Raw genomic sequence first — 22,069 nt, forward strand, 5'->3', positions numbered from 1 at the left:
ATTGCTGGATGAAGTCATTATTAGATCAGTTTACTCCAAACATTGAAACAACAAACAATGAAAATGTTATTAGGGTTTCTGTCACTAAATTCTACAGACTGTTAAAAGCAATCATGACAAGTAAATGTTGAAACTTCAAATTAAATGTGACATTTCAGAAAAATTGCATCAAATTCTAAGATGTGGCAGCAAATGGCTCAGAAATGATTTCAACTGCCTTTTGTATATAGTACAAAGGCCATTTGAATTATGTATTTTTGTAAGTGATAATTAAAAGCTCCAACAATGAATAATAAAGACAAAAGGGACAAATATGATATAGGTTTTGAACTATCAGTTTATGTTTAAAGAAAGAATCAGATGGACAATCATCCAATAAGACTGAGTAACTATATTAAAAACAACCTTGATTAATGCCAGAATTTACATTCATTGTGTGGGTTTAGGATATATAAATCTGTACTAATTACCACCTAAAAAGAAGCCTCCTGACAAACATTCCAACAGAAATATAATGCTACAGAACTACTTACACCACAAGCCAAGCTATTCCAGTACATCTACCACATTAGCATATGGTAATGTGGAAAATTGTCTGAGTATGTCCCATGCACAAAAAGCAGAACAAATCCAACCTGGCCAATTATGACACTATCAGTCTACTCTCAATCATCTGCAAAGCACTGGATGGGATTGTCAACAGGGCTATCAACTAGATAAACTAGATACAAAATAATTGCTCACTGATGCTCAATTTCGGGTCTGTAGGCCTGATCTCATTATAGCTTTAATCCAAACTTGGACAAAATAGCTGAACTCCAAAGCAGTTTAGTTTAGTTTAACGTTGCCTTGATGTCATCAAGGAATCTAAGCAAAACTGGAGTCAATGGGAAGCATTAGGAATTCTTTCTGCTGGTTGGAGTCATACGTAACACATATGAAGATGGTTGAATCAGTCCAGATCTAGGGGTTCACTGCAGAGTTCCTCAAGGCAATAGTATTTAGGTTCAATGTCATTCCTTTCATAATGAGGTTAGAAGTGGGGATATTCACTGATGACTGCATAATGTTCAGCACCATTCAAAACTTGTCCATTTGTAGCAAGATCTGGCTTACTCCAGGTAGGACAGATAATGGACAGTTAACATCTGTGCCACACAAGTGCCATGCAATAAATATCTCCAACAAGACAGAATCTAACCGTCACTCCTCGTTATTCAATGATACTTAACATTGCTGAATCCCCCACTACGAATATCCTGGGGTTACCACTGACCAGAAACTGAACCGGCCCAGTAATATAAATACAGGGGTATTGGCTACAAGAGTAAATCAGGGTAGCTTTTGTGCTCCTGAGATGCTGCTTGGCCTGCTGTGTTCATCCAGCCTCACATTTTATTATCTCAAAAAACACCTATTACCTTGCCAAAGCATATCCACCACCCAAACGATACAAGTCAGGAACGTAATGGAATGCTCATCACTTGTTTGGATGAGTGCAGTTCAAACAACCTCAAGAACTGTGACATGAACTAGGTCAAAGCAGCTTGCTAAGAGGCACTTCATCCACCACATTCAACATTCACTAGTGATGGAATGTGTGTGATTTATTTATCAATATCAGATTTTTAACTTTTGATTTTAGCCAGTGACACATATATGCCTACTTATGTGAAGGGGGTTAGAAAATTAACGAGGTCAGTGTTTTCAGGAAACAAAGAGAGAGACTGCTGCAATTTCTGTTTTCCAGAATCCACAGTTCTGTGGTTTTCTCATTCAGTGTTTTCAGTATATGCTTCCCGGAGTATTCATGGAGGTATGTTTATGTTGTGGGAATTCATGACAGGAGAGGGGAAATGTTCAAAAACATTAGCTTGCTCTTGGGTTCAGAATAATCAAGGACTGATAATAACTTCGAAAAAGAAAAACCCAGAGATTGAAATGTTCTTCAGCAGTTTAGAGGAGACCTGCTTAGGGTCAGATGCAAGAATAGTTTCTCTTAGAAAATGAAATTGTTCAGAGCAGTTGAGGGAATAAAGCTACCTCAGTGAAAGTGTTTATTTGTGAAACTTCCAGACCAGGTAGGTGTGTTTGGCTAAAAAACTGCACTGGATATTCAAAGCTGCAAATATCGAAGATATCAATTGTGCAAGGATTCAAGGAAAAGTCTTCACACCTCATAGGACAGAACTGAGAAATAAAGCAGTTGATAGGGATTAGAAGGAAAATTTCTGATACTTTTGAGTAAATCTAAAATGAAGGTGTTGAGGAGCAAGTGATATTCGCTGTACATTTTGAAACCTTTCAAGCTATAAGTAGATAACTTGGTTTGTTTCTTTTTTGTGTGTACTAAAGTTTTGTTTTATTATTAAAACCAAATCTGTACTCTGGCATGCTTATGCTTCAGTGAAAGACCACTGTATTACACTTTTAATAATATGATCTATCGACCCTGATTTCATTCTGTGATTTGACTTGACCAATAGCAAGATCAGCTAGGATCATAACAGACTTCATTTTTACCACTGGTGCACTTGGCCACAGTGTGCATCATCTACAAGATGCACTGCAGTAACTTACCAAGGCTTCTACTATAGCAGCTTCCAAACATACCACTTAGATGTACATTTTTGCAGTAATGGAAGCTAGCATTAAACATGCAAATTTTGAAGATGTGACATATATTGAAAAGTAATTATATATATCAGCTCAGAAAACTGTAATCAATTTTTAAAAAATATTAACTTGTTTGTGCTCACCATTCATAAAATGAAGCGATTCCGCAACCAGTTTACGTGACTTTTCCAAGATTTCACCATCGGGTTGTGAAGGTCTATTGCAATCATTCATTTGATTCTCATTTGTTCTTCGCTGTGGGGTTGGGTTAATCATGCGGGAACATGGAGACGTAGACAGCTTCTCATTGAAGTATCGTTGAATATCATCCAGCTCACTGAGATTCCTCCTAAACCAAACAGAAATAAAATTTAAGCACATTAAATTTCTAAGTAAAAAAAAAATCAGTTTACTTCAGAAGATTATAATAGATGAAGTCAGAAAAAAAGACAAAACAAAGAACTGTGAACGATGGAGATCTGAAGCAAAAACAGAAACTGCTGGAAAAACTCAGCAGGTCATTTGTGGTGAGAAATTAAAACTCTGCATCAGAATGTAGACACTGAGTTTCTCCAACAACTTTTTCTTTTTGTTTGAGGAAAAAGTACAACTGAACAAAGAATAAAACTGCACAACAGTAAGTTGTTTTTCATTTTCTTCTTTTTAAGGACACAATAGGATTGTTATTAGAATGACATCCAATAGCCCATCTCCATGCTGTAACATTTTTCCATTCAAGGTAATTATTTTGCTGTGAATCATTCTTCTTCAAATTCATTCTACCATTTGATCTAATTTAACTTCTGTAGTAAGCAGTTCTGGCAACTGCATGAATGTTACTCAGTAACAACAAATAAATATAGACATATTTCCAAGTCAGAATGGTGTACTTGTTGCCCTAATTCTTCTACATATTAAAAATACTCTCATGGACGGGGAGCTGCTAGCTGGCCAGCTTTCATTGTTCATCAGTACTTGCCCTTGAAAGAGTAGAGATGAACTGTCATCTTGAATCGCTGCATGTGCAAGAAGTAGTCCCATAATGCTGTAAGAAGGAAATTTCATGATTTTGACCCAACATCCGTAAAGGAACAACAATCTATTTCCAAGTCAGGATGGTGAGTGGTTTGGATGGGAAATTGCAAGTGGCAGTATCCCATTTATCCACTGCCCTTGTCTTACAGATGGAAATAGTTTTAGGTTTGGAAGATGCTGTATAAGGATGGCTGTGAATTTTTGCAGTGTATCTTGTAGGCAGTACACACTGTTGCTACCTAGTGTCAGTTAGTGGAGGGAGCAGATGCTTGTGCATTTGGTACCAATCAACACCTTTGTCCTGGATGGTGTCAAGCTTTTTGAATGTTGTTGGAGCTGCACTAATCAAGGCAAGTGGGAAGTTACACATCACTCTCCTGACTTGTGCCTTATAGATGGTGAACAGGTTTAGGAGATTCAGGAGTGAGCTGCTTGCTGTAGTATTCGTAATCGTTTCTGCCCTTTTTCTTAAAAAATAAGTCCCTACAGTGTGGAAACAGGCCATTCAGCCCAACAAGTCCACATTGCCCCTCTGAAGAGCATCCCACCCAGACCCATTCCCTTACTCCTGCATTTCCCATGTTTAACCCACCTAACCGAAACATCCCTGGACACTATGGGAAATTTAGCATGGCCAATCCAACTAACCTGCACCGTGAGAGGAAATGTGAGCAACTGAAGGAAAACCACGCAGAAATGGGGAGAATGTACAAATCCCACACACACAGTTGCTTGAGGCTGGAATCAAACCTAGGTCCCTGGCACTGTGAAACAGCAGTGTTAATTACTAAACTACCGTGCCATCCTGCTCTTGTATGTATTGTGTTTACAAGGCAAGTTCAGCACAGCTTCTGGTCAATTGTAACCCTCAGGATGTTGACAGTGGGGAATTTAGTGATGTTAATGCCTTTGAATAGCAAGGGACAGTGATTAGATTGTCTCTTATTGGAAACAGTCATGCCTGACATTTGTACGGCGTGAATGCTCCTTGCCATTTGTCAGCCAAGCCAGGATATTGTCCATGTCTTGTTGTATTTGGACAGCTGCTCCAGTATCTGAACTTGTGAATAGTGCTGAACATTGTGCAATCATTGACAAATATCTCCACTTCTGATTTTATGATGGAGAAAAGATCACTGATAAAGTAGCAGAAAATGGTACCTTGAGGATCTCCCGCAGAGATGTCCTAGAGCTGAGATGATGGACCTCTAACAACTACAACCATCTTCCTATGTGTCAGACATGACACCAAGCGGCAGAGACTTTTCCCCCATTCCCACTGATTTCAGTTTTGCTATGGCTCCTTGACACCACACTTGGCCAAGTGCAGCTTTGATTTGAAGGGCTGTCATTCTCACCTCACCTCTGGTATCATATTTGAACCAAGACTGTAATGAAGTCAGAAGCTGAGTGGCCCCAGGAGAACCCAAACTGGGGCAGCTGTGAGCAAGTTTTTGCTGAGCAGGTGCAGCTTGATAGCATTGTTGATGATACCTTTCATTATTTTATTGATTATCAAGACAGGACTGATGCGATAATTAGCCAGGTTAGATTTGCCCTGCTTTGTGTGTACAGGATACAACCAAGCAATTTTCCACATTTCTGAGTAGATGACGGTCTTGTAGCCATACCAGAACAGCTTGGTTAGGGGTGAGGCAGGTTCTGGAGCACAAGTCTTCAGTACTATTGCTGGAAAATGTTTGCAGTATGCAGTGTCTCCAACCATTTCTTGATATCACTGGCGTGAACTCAGTTGGCTGAAGACTGGCAACAGTGATGCTAGGGATGACCAGAAGAGGCAGAGATCGTTCATCCACTGGATACTTCTGGCTGAAGGCTGTTGTGAATGCTTCAGCCTTCTCTTTTGCACTGATATGTTGGAGTCTTCCAACAATAAGGATGGGGATATTTGGGGGAGCCTCCTCCTCCAGTGAGTTTTTATTTATCCACCATCATTTATGACTAGATGTGAGGGATTACAGTGCTTAGATCTGATCCATTGCTTGTGGGATTGTTAACTCTGGCTATCACTTGCTGCTTATATGGTTTGACATGCAAGAAGTCCTGCTTGGAAGCTTGACTAGGTTGAGATCTAATTTTTAGGTATGCCTAGTGCTGCTCCTGACATGCCCTTTAACACTCTCCACTGAACCAAAGATGTCCCCCTGGCATGATAGCAATGGTTGAACAGAAGATATGCCAAGCCATGAGGTTGTGGATTGTGTTGAAGTATGGTTCTGCTGCTGTTGATGGCTCACAGCACCTCATGGATATCCAGTCCTGAGTTGACTGAACTATTCAAAGTCTGTCCCATTTAGCACAGTGATAGTGCTACACAACACGATGGAGGGTATCCTCAAAGTGAAGGCAGTACTTTGTGCCTACAAGGACTGTGCAGTGGTCACTTTTGCTGATACTATCGTGGGTTTACGCATCTGCAACAGGTAGATTGGTGAGAATGAGATAACAGGAACTGCAGATGATGGAGAATCTGAGATAATGAAGTGTAGAGCTGATGAACACAGCAGGCCAAGCAGCATGATAGGATCAGGAAGGCTGATGTTTCCGGCCCGAAACGTCAGCCTTCCTGATCGATGCTGCTGCTTGGCCTGCTGTGTTCATCCAGTTCTACACCTTGTTATCTTAGATTGGTGGGAATGATGTCCAAGTAGTTTTCTCCCCCTTGCTTGTTCCCTTGCCACCTGCCGCAGACCCAGTCCAACAGCTATGTCCTTTAGTACCTGACCAGTTTGATCAGTAGTGCTGCTACCGAATGACTCTTGGTGATGGGCATCCTTGCCACCCTCAGTGTTTCCTCTAAATGTTGTTCAACATGGAGATATATACTGCTTCGCCAGATGAGGAAGGTTGGTACATGGCATTCAGCAGGAGGTTTCCTTATCTATGTTTAAGATGAAGCCATGAGACGTCAAGGGGTCCACAATCAATGTTGAGGACTTCCAGGGCAACTTCCTCTTCATTGAATATCACTGTGCTGCTACCTACTGGTTCTGTCTTGCTGGAAGGACAGGAGGTATCCAGGGCTGTTGATGGTCATGCCTGGGATATATTCTATAAGGTATGATTCTGTGAAAATGACTTACCTCAGGCTGTTGCTTGACTAGTCTGTGAGACAGCTCTTCCAATTTTGGCATTAGCCTCAGCTGTTAGTAAGGAGGACTTTGCAGGGTTGACAGGGCTGTTTTCTCATTATCGTTTCCTGTGCCTAGGCTGATGCCAGGAGGTCCATCCAGTTTCATTTCTTTGTCTAGACTTCATAGCAATTAATACAACTGAGTGGTTTACTAAGCCACTTCAGGGGGCAGTTGAGAGTCAACCACATTGCCATAGGTCCAGAGTTACATGTTGGCCAGACAGGTGAGGATGGCTGAGATTCTTCCCTGAAGGATATTAGTGAACCAGATTGGTTTTTCCAATAATTGGCAGTGGTTTCACGGTGATCACTAAATTCTTAATTGCAGATATTTTATTGAATTCGAATTCCAACATCTGGCAGGTCCACAGAACAACAGTTGAGTTTCTGGCTCAATACTCTAGTGATATTGGCTGCTAAACTATCACCTCCCCATATAGGCAGTGGTTACAGTTTGGATGCTGTTGTTTAATGAGACTAGGTGGATTTCTGCAGTGCATCTTATAGATGATATACATCGCTGCTAATGACAGTTAGTGGTGGAAGCACCGAATGCTTATGGATGTAGTGCCAAACAAGTGGGCTGCTTTGTCCTGGATGGTGCAAGCTCCTTGTTCAGTGTTGTTTGGAGCTGCAGTTATCCAGGCAAGTGGGGAGTATTCCATCACTCTCCTGACTTGTGCCCTCTATATGGATAAATGGGCTTTGTGAAATCAGGAGATGAGTTACTCTTTGTAGAATATCTAGCCTCTGACCTGCTCTTTTGTAGCCACTGTATTTACATTGCCAGTCCGGTTCAGCTTCTGGTCAACAGTAACACCCAGGATGTTGGAGGTGAGGGAACTACTGCCAACATGAAAGAAAAAAGATGAATGAATTGAATTATTATGATCTGGAATGCACTGTCTCAAAGGATGATAGATGCAAAGTCAAAAATAAATTTCAAAAGGAAATTGACCAGAAGGGAGAACATTTGGACAATGCAGAGTACTGGAATTAATTGGGACAGCTTTTCAAGGAGCTGGCTCAGGCATGCCGGGCTGAAAGACCTCCCGTGCTCTATCATTCTATCTGACCTATGAAACAGAAACAACTGAACTTAATTTATTTTGTCACTGCTCAAGCTGTAAACAAAGTACAAATCTCTGAAAGGTGAAAACATGAAAATTTTCCAAACTCAAGTGTTACCTAACTATAATTTTTACTGAAGAAGTAAAAATGTAATTGTAAACTGCAAGTTATAAACAATGGATTTACCTTAAAGCACTAAAGAGTGAAGTCCGTGAAGTTTGTGACAGTGGTTCTGAATACCCAGCACTATGCATGCTATTTTCCATTTGTTGCAAGTACTGATGAAACCTACGTACATTTTTCATGTGTTCTTCATGGCGGGAAGTTTGGACATCCGTGTTGACGGATCTACTAAGATGTTGGAAACAGCATAAAAGTTATAATTAGCATTATCCCCTATCTGATTTTTGAAAGTTTAATATGAAAGACATCTCTGTCAATGGCTCAATCATGTTCATTGTTTTAGTCTTTAGCAAGGATGTTCGCTATTTAATCTCTTACACAGCAGGTCGATAATTTCTAGTCAGTCACAGCACAAAAGGTACCAACACTCTTTTTCCAAATTAACAGTTTTCATTTTCGTTATGCAATATTATAATTTCAGTGCAAACACATACCTGTCATTTGCTGACAAAGCATCTGATTTCAGAGATGTGATAAGCTGCTCTGAATATTTGGAAATGTGACTGGGGAAAGAGTTGTATGTGCCACTGGTCTTATATAATGATTCAAGGGTAGGAATCTGTAACATTAAAGTCACATTATTATATTTAATACACTAAAAATTAATACTTTAGTAAAACATAGAAAATAGGAGCAGGAAAAGGCCATTTGGCCCTTCCAGCCTGCTCAGCCATTCATTATGACTGTGGCTGATCATCCAACTCAAGCCTGTTCTTTCTTTTTCCCCACATCCTATGATCCTTTTAGCTCCAAGTGTTATACCCAACTCTCCCTGAAACCATATGATATTTTGACCTTGATAGCTTTCTGAAGTAGCGAATTCCACAAGCTCACCACTCTCTGAGTGAATAAATTTATCATCTCAATCCTAAGTTATTTCCCCTGTATCCTAAGACTGTGATCCCTGGTTCCGGACTCCCTCACCATAAGGAACATCCTTCCTGCAACTACCCTGTTCAATCCTGTTAGAATTTTATAAGTTTCTATGAGATCCCCTCTCATTCTTCTGAATTCTAGCGTATGTAATACTAAGTGATTTAACTTCTCATACATTAGTTCAGTCATCCTAAGAATCAGTCTGGTTATCCTTTATTGCTGTCCCTATACAGCAAGAACATCCTTCCTCAGTGAAGGAGACCAAAAGTGTACATAATACTCTAGGTGTGGTTTCACCTAGGCCCTGTATAATTGCGGCAAGACATCCCTGCCCCTGATCTGAAACACACTCACCATGAAGGCAAATATACAATTTGCCTTCATTACCACATAGCGCACCTGCATGTTTAACTTCAGCGACCAGTGTATAAGGATATCCAGGTCTTGTTGCACATTCTCCTCCTTTAACTTATAGCCATTCAGATAGTAATTTGCCTTCCCGTTTTTGCTATCAAAGTGGATGACTTCACATTTATTCATGTTAAACGGTATCTGTCATGCATTTAACCAATCACTCAGCTCGCCCAATCACACCTAAGCATCGCTGCATCCTCCTCCTAGTTCACTGTCCCATCCAGCTTTCTGTCATCTGAAAATTTGGAGATATTACATTAAATTTCCACATCTAAATTGTTAATATATTGTGTGAATAGCTGGATGGTAACACTAATTCCTTTGGTTCCATACTAGTCACTGCCATTCAGAAAAAGACCTGTTTATTCCTACTTAGATACCAAGGTGTAGAGCTGGATAAACACAGCAGGCCAAGCAGCATCATAGGAGCAGAAAAGCTGACGTTTCGGGAAGTCAAGACTGGATGTCTGCGCGACGCTGTGGGTCAGCAACAGCAGCAGAATTGTACTACAGCACAATCTGCAACCTCATAGCCCAGCATATCCCCCATTCGACCATTACCAACAAGCCAGGGGATCAACTTTGGTTCAATGGGGATTGTAGGTCATGCCAGGAGAAGCACGAGGCACAAATAAAAATGAGGTGTCAACTTGGTGAAGCTACCACACACGACTACGTGCATGCCAAGCACCATAAGGAGCAAGTGAAGACAGAGCTAAGTGATCCCATAATCAAAGGATGAGATCTAAGCTCTGCAGTACTGCCATGTCAGTCATGAATGGTGGTGGACAATTAATCAACTCACTGGAGGAGGGGGCTCCACAAATATCTCCATCCTCAACGATGGAAGAGACAACATATCAGTACAAAAGATAAGGCTGAAGCTGTTGCAGCAAAATTCTGCCACAGATGCAAGTGGTTGATCCATCTCGACCTCCTCAGAGTGGTCCCCAGCATCAGAGACTCACCAGCGTCCAGTTAATTCAATTCACTCCACTTGATATCAAGAAATGGTTCAGCACACTGGATACTCGGCCCCAACAACATTCCAGCAATAGTACTGAAGACTTGTGTTCCAAAGCTTGCCACTCTCCAAGCCAAGCTGTCCCAGTACAGTTACAACACTGGCATCTACCCAAAAATGTGGAAAATTGCCCAGGTATATCCTGAATAAAAAAGCAGGGCAAATGCAACCCAGCCAATTACCAGCCTACTCTCGATCTTCAGTAAAGTGATGGAAGGTGTCATCGACAGTGCTATCAAGCAGCACCTGCTCAGTGACGCAGTTTGGGTTTCAACAGTAAATGTTGACCTAACCAGCAACACCCACATCCCATGAATGAATTTTAAAAAAACAAATAATGACTTGCATTGATGGAAGGTACTTTAATTTAGTGTATTTAGTAAAATAGATTGAAATAGTATATACACAACCATCAACTAGGAATACCCTCAAGATTACTACTGTACCAGTTCATATAAAATTTTGACATTTGCAAGTACTACAAATTGACAAAGAAATGCGCTGGAATGTGTCATGAACACTGCTATCATGCAGCATTTGCACAGCAATAACCTGTTTACTCATACTTCATTTGGGTTCCACTCAGTTCCTGATTCATTAGTCTTGGGTTAAACATGGGCAAAAAGAGTTACGTTAAAGAGATGTGGTAAGAGTGACTACCCTTGACATCAAGGCAAATTTGACTGAAAACACCATCAAGCAGCCCTAGCAAAACTACAGTCAAAAAGAATCAGAGGGAAATCTGTGCTGGTTGTAGTCACACCTGGCATAACACAGGCACAGAAGTAGGCCTATCACCCTCAAGTATGCCCTGTCATTCAAGAGATCATGGCTGATCTGAGACCTAACTCTAAAATTATCTCAGGTTTAAAATTAAAATCTGATCTAGGATTAACTGCCATTGGTGGAAGAGAAATCCAAATCTCTATCATACTTTCTGTGTAGAAGTGCTTCCCAACATCTCTCCAAGACTGTCAGGCTTCAATTTTTAGACAATTCCTCCGAGTTCTGGAATCTCCAAGATTCTAAGGCTGTGGTTGTTGGAAGTCAATCATCTTAGCTCAAGGCCATCTATGCAGGAGTTCCTTAAGGTTGTGTCTGATGCTTAACCATGGTCAGTTGAGTTATCAATGGCCTGTTCTCCATTTGCTGACAATTGCACAATGTTCAGCATGATTCTCAACTCTTCAGATACTTAAGCAGCCGATCCCAAATGCAGGCATACCTGGACAAAATCCAGGTTTGGGCTGACAAATGGCAAGTAACATTCATGTCACACAGTGCATGGCAATGACATCTTCAATAAAACAGAACACACCCATTGCACCTTGGCATTCAATGGCATTATTTTCACTGAATTCCACAGTATCAACATTAACCAGAAACTGAACTAAGCGAGCCATTACTCAAGAACAGGTTAGAGGTGAGGAATTTTGCATTGAGTAACTCATCTCTTAACACTGCAAATCCTGCCCAACATCTACAATGCAAAAGTCAAAAGTGGGATGGAATGCTTCCCACTTGCCTGGATGAATACAGTTCTAACAACACTCAAGAAGCCTGACACCATCCAGGACAAAGTAGTTTGCTTGACTGGCATCACATACAAGCATGTGAAGTCGCTACACTATCGATGATCAGAAGCAGCAGTGTGTACCATCTACAAGATGCACTGCAGAAATTTACTAAGGCTTCTTAGATTGTCCCTTCCAAAACCATGACAACTTCTTTCTGCAAGGACAAGGGCAGTAAGTACAACATCACCAACAAGTTCCCCTCTAAGCAATTCAACCATCCCGATTTAGAACTATATCATTGTTGCTGGTTCAAAAACTGGAACTCCCTTCCCAACAGCATTGTGGGTCTACTTATATCAAATTGACTGCAATGGTTTGAGAAGGCAATTCACCACCACTTTCTCAAGATCAACTAGGGATGCACTACAAATTATGGCCCAGCCAGTGATGTCTATATCCCTTGAATTACGCAAAAAAATCTGAATATTAAGAGTTCATTCAAGTTAAGCAAAAAACCCAAAATAAAAGTGAAATACTGGTCTTAACAAAATGACATGAACGATATGTTGCACTGTTCCCAGTTATACCCATTACAGTTATACTACAAATATATGCATAATATTGAAACTAATAAGGTTTTAGCAGTCAAATGGCAAAATAATTCATAATTAGGAAAGCAAATCATCTCTAAAGAATGGAGAAAAAGGCCCTAACTAGATGGCTATATTTCAAAGAAGGACATTAGTGATAGGCATCATTCATTTTAGAGAGGAAAAACACAAATGTTAATTCATTTCCTTTGGGGAAAAATGTAGAAATGGGCCGTACAGAATGTAACCCTTTCTCCCACATCTGGTTGTAGAACCATTCAAACATCATTTTGCACTAGAGCAATTTTACAACAAACAGCCTACGAGTTAACTTTCACACACATCATGTACTGGTGATAATTCAGAATACAGAAATTGGCAAAGCAGGGTTTACACTTCCTTGGTGAATCACACAGGATTGCAGGAACAAGGTATTTAAATTAATTATTATTGAAAAATCGGTCGAAACGAGATGAATCAGATACTGAACAAAAATAGAACGCTCACAAAACCTGAATATCCTTTTGGGGCTACCTGCAACATATCTGACATAGAGATGGAATTCTGACCACATTCCAGAAGACATAGGTACAGGAGTAGACTGTTTGGCCCCTCCAGCCTCTTCCACCATTTAACAGGATGATGATTGATCTAAAAACTTTTCATGCTCACTTTCTGCCTTTTCCCCAAAACCCTTAACTCCTCGACCGACCAAGAATCTATCTCGGCCTTAAATACACACAAGGACACTGCCCTCACTGCAAGGAAATCAAAAGACTCAGAACTCCGAGAGAAGCATTTCCTTTTTATCTCAGTATTAACTTGTTCTCTGAGCCTAGACTCTCCAATGTGGGGAAACATTTTCTCAACTTTTACTTGTCAAACCTCTTATCCCATTCCCTGCCTATCTGTTTTAACCGCTGTAACAATGCCCAACTTTATCCTCGTCACATCTCATCTGCTATTGTTATCCCCCATGCAATTTTGCCATTATACATTCATTGTAATGTATTCCTGGCTAGTCTCTTATAGTGGTTTGGTTAGCTCAGTTGGCTGGACGGCTGCTTTGCATTGCAGGTTCAATTCCTGCAATAGCTGAGGTTTTCAGGAAGGTCCCTTCTTCTCAACCTTTTGCCTCACCGGAGGTGTGGTGAGTATCAACCACCAAAAGTCATCTCTCTCTAATGAGAGAGCAGATCTATGGTCCTTGGGAACTATGGCAACAACTACTGCTGCACGTTACTCTACATAAATGCAAGGTCATTTGCTCCTTGTGCCCTTACTCAGGCCTGGACTTGTTCACCCATCACCACAGTATCATAGAATCTCTACATTATGGAAACAGGCCATTTGGCCCAATAGGTCCACATCAACTCTCTGAGGGGCATCGCATTCAGACTCACCCTCCTGCCCTATCCCCAAATCCCTGCATTTCTCATGGCTAAACTACCTAACCTACACATCACTGGACATTATTGGCAATCTAGGATGGTCAATCGACCTAACCTGCACATCTATGGACCGTGGGAGGAAACTGGAACACCCAGAGGAAACGACACAGACATGGGGAAAATGCGCAAACTCCATATAGACAGTCACTTGAGCTGGAATTGAACCCAGGTCTCTAGCGTTGTGAGGCAGCAGTGTTAACCACTGAACCACCATACCGCCCCAGTGCTTGCTAATTAACATAGTCTTCGGACACACAATGATTCAATTTTAATACTCTCGTAATTGTTTGCCAGTTCCTCCATGCATCTGTCCTCCAGTATATCTATACTCAATCATATCTGCCCTCTTGAGCATCCCTGATTTTAATTGCTCCACCACTGGTGACTGTGCCTTTAGTTACACATAATCACAGAAGTGTTACAGCATTGAAGGAGGCCATTTAGTCCATCATGTCTGCACCAGCTCTTCAAATGAGCATTATTACCTGATACCAACTTCCTGTTTCCCCATAACAGCACATCACTTTTATCGAACTAGTCCACCAATGCCCTCTTAAGTTGCCTCAGGTCCAACCTCTGAAATTTTCTCCACTTCTCTATCTTTCTTGTCTGACAATCACTGAAACTTTTCTGTCAAAATGTTAGCCACTTTTAGTCTAATACCTCTTTATGTAGGTCAGTCTAAAATTTTGATTTATAATGTACCTGTGAAGTGCCTTGGTTGTTTTATTACATTAAAGGTGGCACATAAACACAAGTTGTTGGAGATGACTCTGAGGATATCTCCAAACAGTCTATGATATTTAAGAATCTCAACAATGACTCTTGAAAACTGAAATTTATTTTTAGCAGTTCAAATGAATATGTTTTTAAAAGAACTTCACTGGCAAAAGAAAAATCAGTTGATTCTGCATCTAGGCTTTCAAAAAGGTTTGACCAAGTACCACATAAAAGCCGGCTTAGCAAGTTTTCATTCTGCTAGACCGTTATCAGACTGAGTGATTACTGCCTTTGGATATTTATTAAGGGCAGCTGTCATGCTTGTTGCTAGCCAATAGAGAAAATCCACAGGAATCAATAGGTGTTATTTTCTTCACTACTTTGATTTGGATGTGCAGCAAACAGGAAAGCGTTCAAATGATATGTTGGCCTTCATAGCGTGAGGATTTGGTAACAGGGGTGTCTTGCTGCAATTCTGCAGGGGCTGAGTGACAGCATGTGGAAGACTTTCCACATCAAGCAGATGTTCATATCTGCCAATGTGGTATCCTACATCTGCTGAACACGTTGTGGACTCCTCTACATCGGGAAAACCAAGCGGAGGCTTGGGGACCGTTTTGCAGAATACCTACACTTGGTTCACAATAAACAACTGCACCTCCCAGTCATGAACCATTTCAACTCCCCTCCCATTCCTTAGACGACATGTCCATCCTGGGCCTTCTGCAGTGCCACAACGATGCCACCCGAAGGTTGCAGGAACTGCAACTCATATTCCGCTTGGGAACCCTGCAGCCCAATGGTATCAATATGGATTTCACAAGCTTCAAAATCTCCCCTCCCCCCACTACATCCCAAAACCAGCCCACCTCGTCTCCACCTACCTAACCTGTTCTTCCTCTCACCTATCCCCTCGTCCCACCTCAAGCCGCACCTCCATTTCCTACCCACTGCCCTCATCCCACCCCTTTGACTTGTCCGCCGGACTGACCTATCCCCTCCTTGCCTCCCCACCTACACTCACCTCTACGGGCTCCATCCCCGCCCCTTTAACTTGTCTGTCTCCTCTCCACCTATCTTCTCCTCTATCCATCTTTGATCTGCCTCCCCCTCTCTCCCTATTTATTTCAGAACCCTCTCCCCCTCCCCCTTTCCTGATGAAGAGTCTAGGCCCGAAATGTCAGCTTTTGTGCTCCAAGATGCTGCTTGGCCTGCTGTTTCATCCAGCGCCACACTTTGTTATCTGGAAAACTGTGTACAGTTTGGTCTCCTTATCTGAAGAAGGATGTTCATGCTATAATGGGCATGCAGTGAAAGATTACCATGATTCCTGGGATAGCAGGATTGATGTATAAGGAGAAGTTAAATTGTTTAGAATTATATTCACTGGAGTTCAAAGAATGAAGGGGGATCTCACAGAAGTCTATAAAACTCTAATAGGGTAGATGCAGGAAGGATATTCCTGATAGCAAGGCAGTCCAGAACCAGGGGTCACAGACTAACGATTTGGAGTAAACCTTTTCGGGCTGAGAGGTGGAGAAATTTTGTCCCCAGAGTGGTGAGTGAAATAACTCGGCAGAGACCAGCATCAGTCACTAAGTCACCCTTTGTTTACATCTGGAGATTCCTTGATACTGATCCAGTGCCATCATGAGCCAGCTCTCAGAGTGAACAGAATAATTGACAATCCTGTTATATCTGTCAGCCACGGCTCCTGACTGGACCAGATTAACAGTCCTCATCAGGGAACTCACATTCTATGAGGTCCACCTGGCTGACTTTGATACAATCACCACAGTGAGAAATTTGCTACCACAGAAAGCAGTCAAGGCTGGAATACTATATGATTTCAAAAAGCAGTTGAATATATCACCTGTGGCTAAAGCGATGAAAAGATATTGGAAAAAAAGCAAGAACAGACTATTGAGTTGGATGATCAGCCATCAGCATAATGAATGGCTGTGCAGGCTTGAAGGGCCAGTTGGCCTACTGCTGCTCCAATTTTCTGTTTGGTAGCTCAGGTGGCAGCATGCTTGCCTTGGAATTAGAAGGTTAGAGGTTTAAAGCCCCACTCCAGAGACTGACCTCTCAATGCAATACTGAAGGATCACTGCATTGTGGTTGGTGCATCTTTTAACGAGACAACACGTACCGGTTGACATAAGGGAATCTACAGCACTAATTCAAAGTGCTTGATATGCCACCTGTTGGACTGCTGTGTAGCCTTACAGTCATGCAACTTAGTTTTTAAATCTATACCTTTAGTATCAAAGCATTTATTTCTACCACCATATCATTTAAAAAAGTACTTACGGAACCTGCTTTTAGTTTGTGTGTTTGGGTCCATCTCTTCCCTCTCAGATGATGAATATTTTCCAAAGGGGTGATTGCTACTTTAAGTTGTCCTTGGCATTGACCACTAAAGTCAATGATATTGTACCAGCCACATATACATAAAAATCCAGACAATAAAGAAGATAGATCCACAGACGCAAACCCTATAACCCGATCAATATCTAGGACACAGAACAAAGCATTTAATAACATATGACAATGCATTGATATGATGAGAAGAGGCCTTATGACTTTATAATTCACATTTTATAGCACTGTCACTGACCACGGAAAGAACTCTTTGTTTCTAATAATTCAAGGTACATAACATACAAGTCATTTAATCTAAGACTCTTTTTCTCATGAACCATTTATAAAGATATAGCTAGATTGTTGCCACTTCTCAGACTACTGTTAACTAAAATTAACTTGCTTTCAACCTCATCTTTATTTTAAACATCTCACAAACTAATAGCCACCTTCAAGGAGTTAAGATTAACAAGGCTCTCACATTACATGAAATAAAAATGATCACAAATTAAGTTCAAGTTTTTTTTCCCCTCTTTCTCAATTAGGTCCTTGGAATTCTACAGTTCCATAAGCTATCAAAAATCTTTGCAAACCTTCAACCAGGACAGAACAATTTGCAGGCAAAATGGCCATGGAGGGGACACAACAGAACAGCCTGATTGTATTCTCACTCGATCCCACATGTAGTTTCCAGAAAAGGTCACTGTTCAGTGATTAGTTGTGACTCATTTGCTCCTGCCTGAGCTGAGACATGCTCATGGTCAAGTGTATCATTTCAGTGCACCACTCAGCTGAGATCAACTAAGTATGCTTCTGTGACTCAGGATGACTAGAAATGAACTGGGAAATCTCTCACTGTTGGGCTGTGCCGATTCCTAATTTAGCAACAGCTTTTCTTCAAGATACCTCCTTTTATTTGTTCATTAAATGGCTAATTTTTCACTTTCCCACATTCTTTCCAGTTTATTTCAGGTTATCATCTAAAATTTACTGTAGAATGTGTACATGTATGTGGTTAATTTAAGTTAATTGTGTGTAGCATTCTGCATCAACTCAGTTTTACAACATATATTACACTTCAGCACGTTCTGATTAAGTACATTAAAGACTGGAAATAAGTATTAACTTATTTATTAGCTCCTATTCTGCACCACACCCATCTGTTGAAATCTGTACATGGATAAATTTTGTAGATTAAGTTTTAAGGAAATGAAATCTTAAACAAATGAGCAGAATCAATTACAATTTATAGCATTTACCTGCTTTATGCCACACTTTAAAAACCAGAGTTTGCTGTGGGTCCAGTAACAATTCTTTGGCCAGCCTGCAGTTACACAAATAAAAGCCATTTTAAACACCAAAATTAGTTAACAATATTTAGTTGGAAGAAATTCTTGCATACGCAGTACTGAACATCAGACAAGCAGTGTGATAAATCAAAAGCAATGCTGGGATCAAGAAAGACGGTGGTAGGTAGAACTGGGTGCTTTAAGTGCATATATGGTATTTGATAGTTTTGGATGACTTTGCCAAGGGACAGAATGTAAATAAGAGATGAGGGGGTCAAGAATAAATCCTTGAGGCAACACTGGTGGAGTAGGATAAGAAGACATTGCAGGCAATTCTCTGCTAACAACTAGATATTTAGGAATGGAATTCTGAAAGCGTTACATCAGTGACTTCATTTCTCGGTAGCTTCAGTTGAACACTACCAAACTGAGTCAGCAAAATTTCAGTTCAGTTGAAACTACTTAAAGATGGATCATAAGTAAGAACAGATTCCAGAACTGAGTAAAGATTTGAAAGGCCACAAACATTCTCAAGGCATTTAAAAAGGCAGACCCTGAAATATCTTCTCCCTTGCCTGGCGAATTTAGATCATCATGGCATAGTCTCAAGAAAAGGAGCAAATTATTTAAGACCAAGATGAAGAGAAGTTTCTTCAAAGCATTGTGAAATATTGGAAATTTGCATCCCTGAGGATTGTAGTTGTTCCTTTGTTGAAACATACATAAAGGCAGCCGTAATTTTTCTCCAAGGAAGTCGAGTCATAAAAGGAGCAGGAAGGAAGCGGAGTTGAGTCTGAAGATCTATCATGATTGTATTGAATGGCAGGGTTGGCTCAATGTGTAGTCTTCTTGTTTTCCTATTTCTTATGTTATGTTCTTATGGAACCAGGCTTCATTTTCAAGTAATGAGCCTGGTGAAACAATACTAGTCAATTCATTCTGGATGGTTTTCACAACTGCTAGTCACCTTATTTCTGTTAAAACCTGATTAAGTTACATTATGAAATGCCATACAATACATACCTTGTTTGCTGTTGGTGGTCCCAAACAGGACTGTACGCATTTTCTATCACATGTGTTGTTATAGGAGTGGGACTGACTGGTGTAGCGTATGACACATAGCAACTAGGTTTGACACCAGTTTGCTCTGTCAAAGGACAGCCTTTTAAAAAAAAACACGCATCATGATACTAAATGTTACAGTGAAACAGATAAAATGAACCTGAACAACAAATTACAGTGTTATAGAATTAAATGCCAACATTGCAACATCAAATTGAAAATTTGTACTTAATTCTTTTATCAAACAAATACCAATGAAGCAAACAAAAAATAAATTGCTATCTTCATCTGCAGAGGGAAAACAAACTAATGTTGAATCCAAGATAACAAGGTGTAGAGCTAGATGAACCAAGCAGGCCAAGCATCATCAGAGGAGCAGGAAAGCTTTCATGTCAGGCCTAGACCCTTCCTCAAAAATGGGGGAGGGGAAGGGGATTCTGAAATAAATAGGTAGAGAGGGGGAGGCGGATAGAAGATGGACAAAGAAGAAGATAGGTGGAGAGGAGACAGACAGGTCAAAGAGGCGGGGTTGGAGCCAGTAAAGGTGAGTGCAGTGGGGGGTTAGAGAGGGGATAGGTCAGTCCAGGGAGGACGGGCAGGTCAAGGCTAGTAGGTAGGAGATGGGGGGTGGAGCTTGAGGTTTGACGAGCGGATAGGTGGGAGGAAGGATAGTTTAGCGAAGTGGGGACAAGCTGGGCTGGTTTGGGATGCAGTGGGGGGAGGGATATTTTGAAGCTTCTGAAGTCCACATTGATATCATTGGGCTGCAGGGCTCCCAAGTGAAATATGAGGTGCTGTTCCTGCAACCTTCAGGTGGCATCATTGTGGCACTGCAGGAGGTCAGCATGGTCATGTAGTCTAAGGAGTGGAAGGGGAGTTAAAATGGTTTGGGAGGTGCAGTTGTTTGTTGCGAACCAAGCATTGGTGTTCCACAAAGCGGTCCCCAAACCTCCAGTGTCCTTCTTCAGTATAAGCAGACCACACCCAGAGTATTGTATCAGAGATAATGGGAACTGCAGATGCTGGAGAATCCAAGATAATAAAGTGTGAAGCTGGATGAACACAGCAGGCCAAGTAGCATCTCAGGAGCACAAAAGCTGACGTTTCGGGCCTAGACCCTTCATCAGAGAGGGGGATGGGGTGAGGGTTCTGGAATAAATAGGGGGGGGGGGGGGAGGCGGACCGAAGACTGAGAGAAAAGATGATAGGTGGAGAGGGTGGGGGAGTATCGTATGCAGTTTTGGTCTCCTTATTTGAGAAAGGGTGTGCTGGTTCTGGAAGGTTTACCATGCTGATTCATGTGATGGCAGGGCTAATGTATGGCGAGAAACTGGATCAGTTAAGGCTTATATCCACTGGAGGTTATCTAGAAAAATGAGGATTTCATGGAAACCTATTAAATTCTAACAGGGACAAGGTAAACTGATATTTCTGATGACTAGGGAGTCTAGAACCAGGGTTCACACTTTAAAGACAGAAAATGAGGAGAAATTTCTTCACCCAGAGAGTGGTGAGCCTGAGGAATTTGCCGTCAAATAAGCAAAATATTGATATTTTTTAAGAGAGTGTCAGATATACTTCTTTGGGCTAAAGAGATCAAAGGATATGGGGAGCAAGGAAGAACAGGACACTGAGTTGGTTGATCTACCATGATGATATTGAATAGTGCGGCCAGCTCAGAGGGCTGAGTGGCCTACTCCATTCCTATTTTCTATGTTTCAACGTTTCACACTGTGGTGAAAACGTGCATTTCAAAGTGAACAACATACTTTTGTTCGGTGAGACCAAATTCTGGATTTCAAACTGCCGTAGTCTTTAGCTATGCTACCTTAAAAATACACAACAACACTGAAAACAGACTCTGATGTGAGCAATTAGCAGTGTGTAACAAGAATGAAATAATAGAACATAGAACATAGAACAGTACAGCACAGAACAGGCCCTTCAGCCCACAATGTTGTGCCGACCATTGATCCTCATGTACGCACCCTCAAATTTCTGTGACCATATGCATGTCCAGCAGTCTCTTAAATGACCCCAATGACCTTGCTTCCACAACTGCTGCTGGCAACGCATTCCATGCTCTCACAACTCTCTGCGTAAAGAACCTGCCTCTGACATCCCCTCTATACTTTCCACCAACCAGCTTAAAACTATGACCCCTCGTGCTAGCCATTTCTGCCCTGGGAAATAGTCTCTGGCTATCAACTCTATCCATGCCTCTCATTATCTTGTATACCTCAATTAGGTCACCTCTCCTCCTCCTTTTCTCCAATGAAAAGAGACCGAGCTCAGTCAACCTCTCTTCATAAGATAAGCCCTCCAGTCCAGGCAGCATCCTGGTAAACCTCCTCTGAACCCTCTCCAAAGCATCCACATCTTTCCTATAATAGGGCGCCCAGAACTGGACGCAGTATTCCAAGTGCGGTCTAACCAAAGTTTTATAGAGCTGCAACAAGATCTCACGACTCTTAAACTCAATCCCCCTGTTAATGAAAGCCAAAACACCATATGCTTTCTTAACAACCCTGTCCACTTGGGTGGCCATTTTAAGGGATCTATGTATCTGCACACCAAGATCCCTCTGTTCCTCCACGCTGCCAAGAATCCTATCCTTAATCCTGTACTCAGCTTTCAAATTCGACCTTCCGAAATGCATCACCTCGCATTTATCCAGGTTGAACTCCATCTGCCACCTCTCAG

At 41.3% G+C, this 22,069-nt stretch overlaps 1 protein-coding gene across 2 annotated transcripts in view; it reads right to left on the reverse strand.

The window, feature by feature from the left end:
* Window positions 1–22,069, reverse strand: part of c2cd3 (C2 domain containing 3 centriole elongation regulator) — a 133,194-nt gene that overhangs the window by 27,267 nt on the left and 83,858 nt on the right. Inside the window, exons 25-30 of one of the 2 annotated variants that reach the window (XM_048532594.2) lie at window positions 19,328–19,466; window positions 18,275–18,339; window positions 16,965–17,167; window positions 8,494–8,618; window positions 8,063–8,224; window positions 2,760–2,965 (exon numbers count right to left, since the gene is read on the reverse strand). In XM_048532594.2, coding sequence (XP_048388551.2) covers window positions 2,760–2,965; window positions 8,063–8,224; window positions 8,494–8,618; window positions 16,965–17,167; window positions 18,275–18,339; window positions 19,328–19,466 — 900 coding nt within the window. Of the gene's footprint in view, window positions 1–2,759; window positions 2,966–8,062; window positions 8,228–8,493; window positions 8,619–16,964; window positions 17,168–18,274; window positions 18,340–19,327; window positions 19,467–22,069 lie in introns of both variants that reach the window. The other variant, XM_048532593.2, reaches the window with a different exon arrangement.

The sequence above is a fragment of the Stegostoma tigrinum genome, chromosome 6 (assembly GCF_030684315.1).
Source record: "Stegostoma tigrinum isolate sSteTig4 chromosome 6, sSteTig4.hap1, whole genome shotgun sequence".
NCBI lineage: Eukaryota > Metazoa > Chordata > Chondrichthyes > Orectolobiformes > Stegostomatidae > Stegostoma > Stegostoma tigrinum.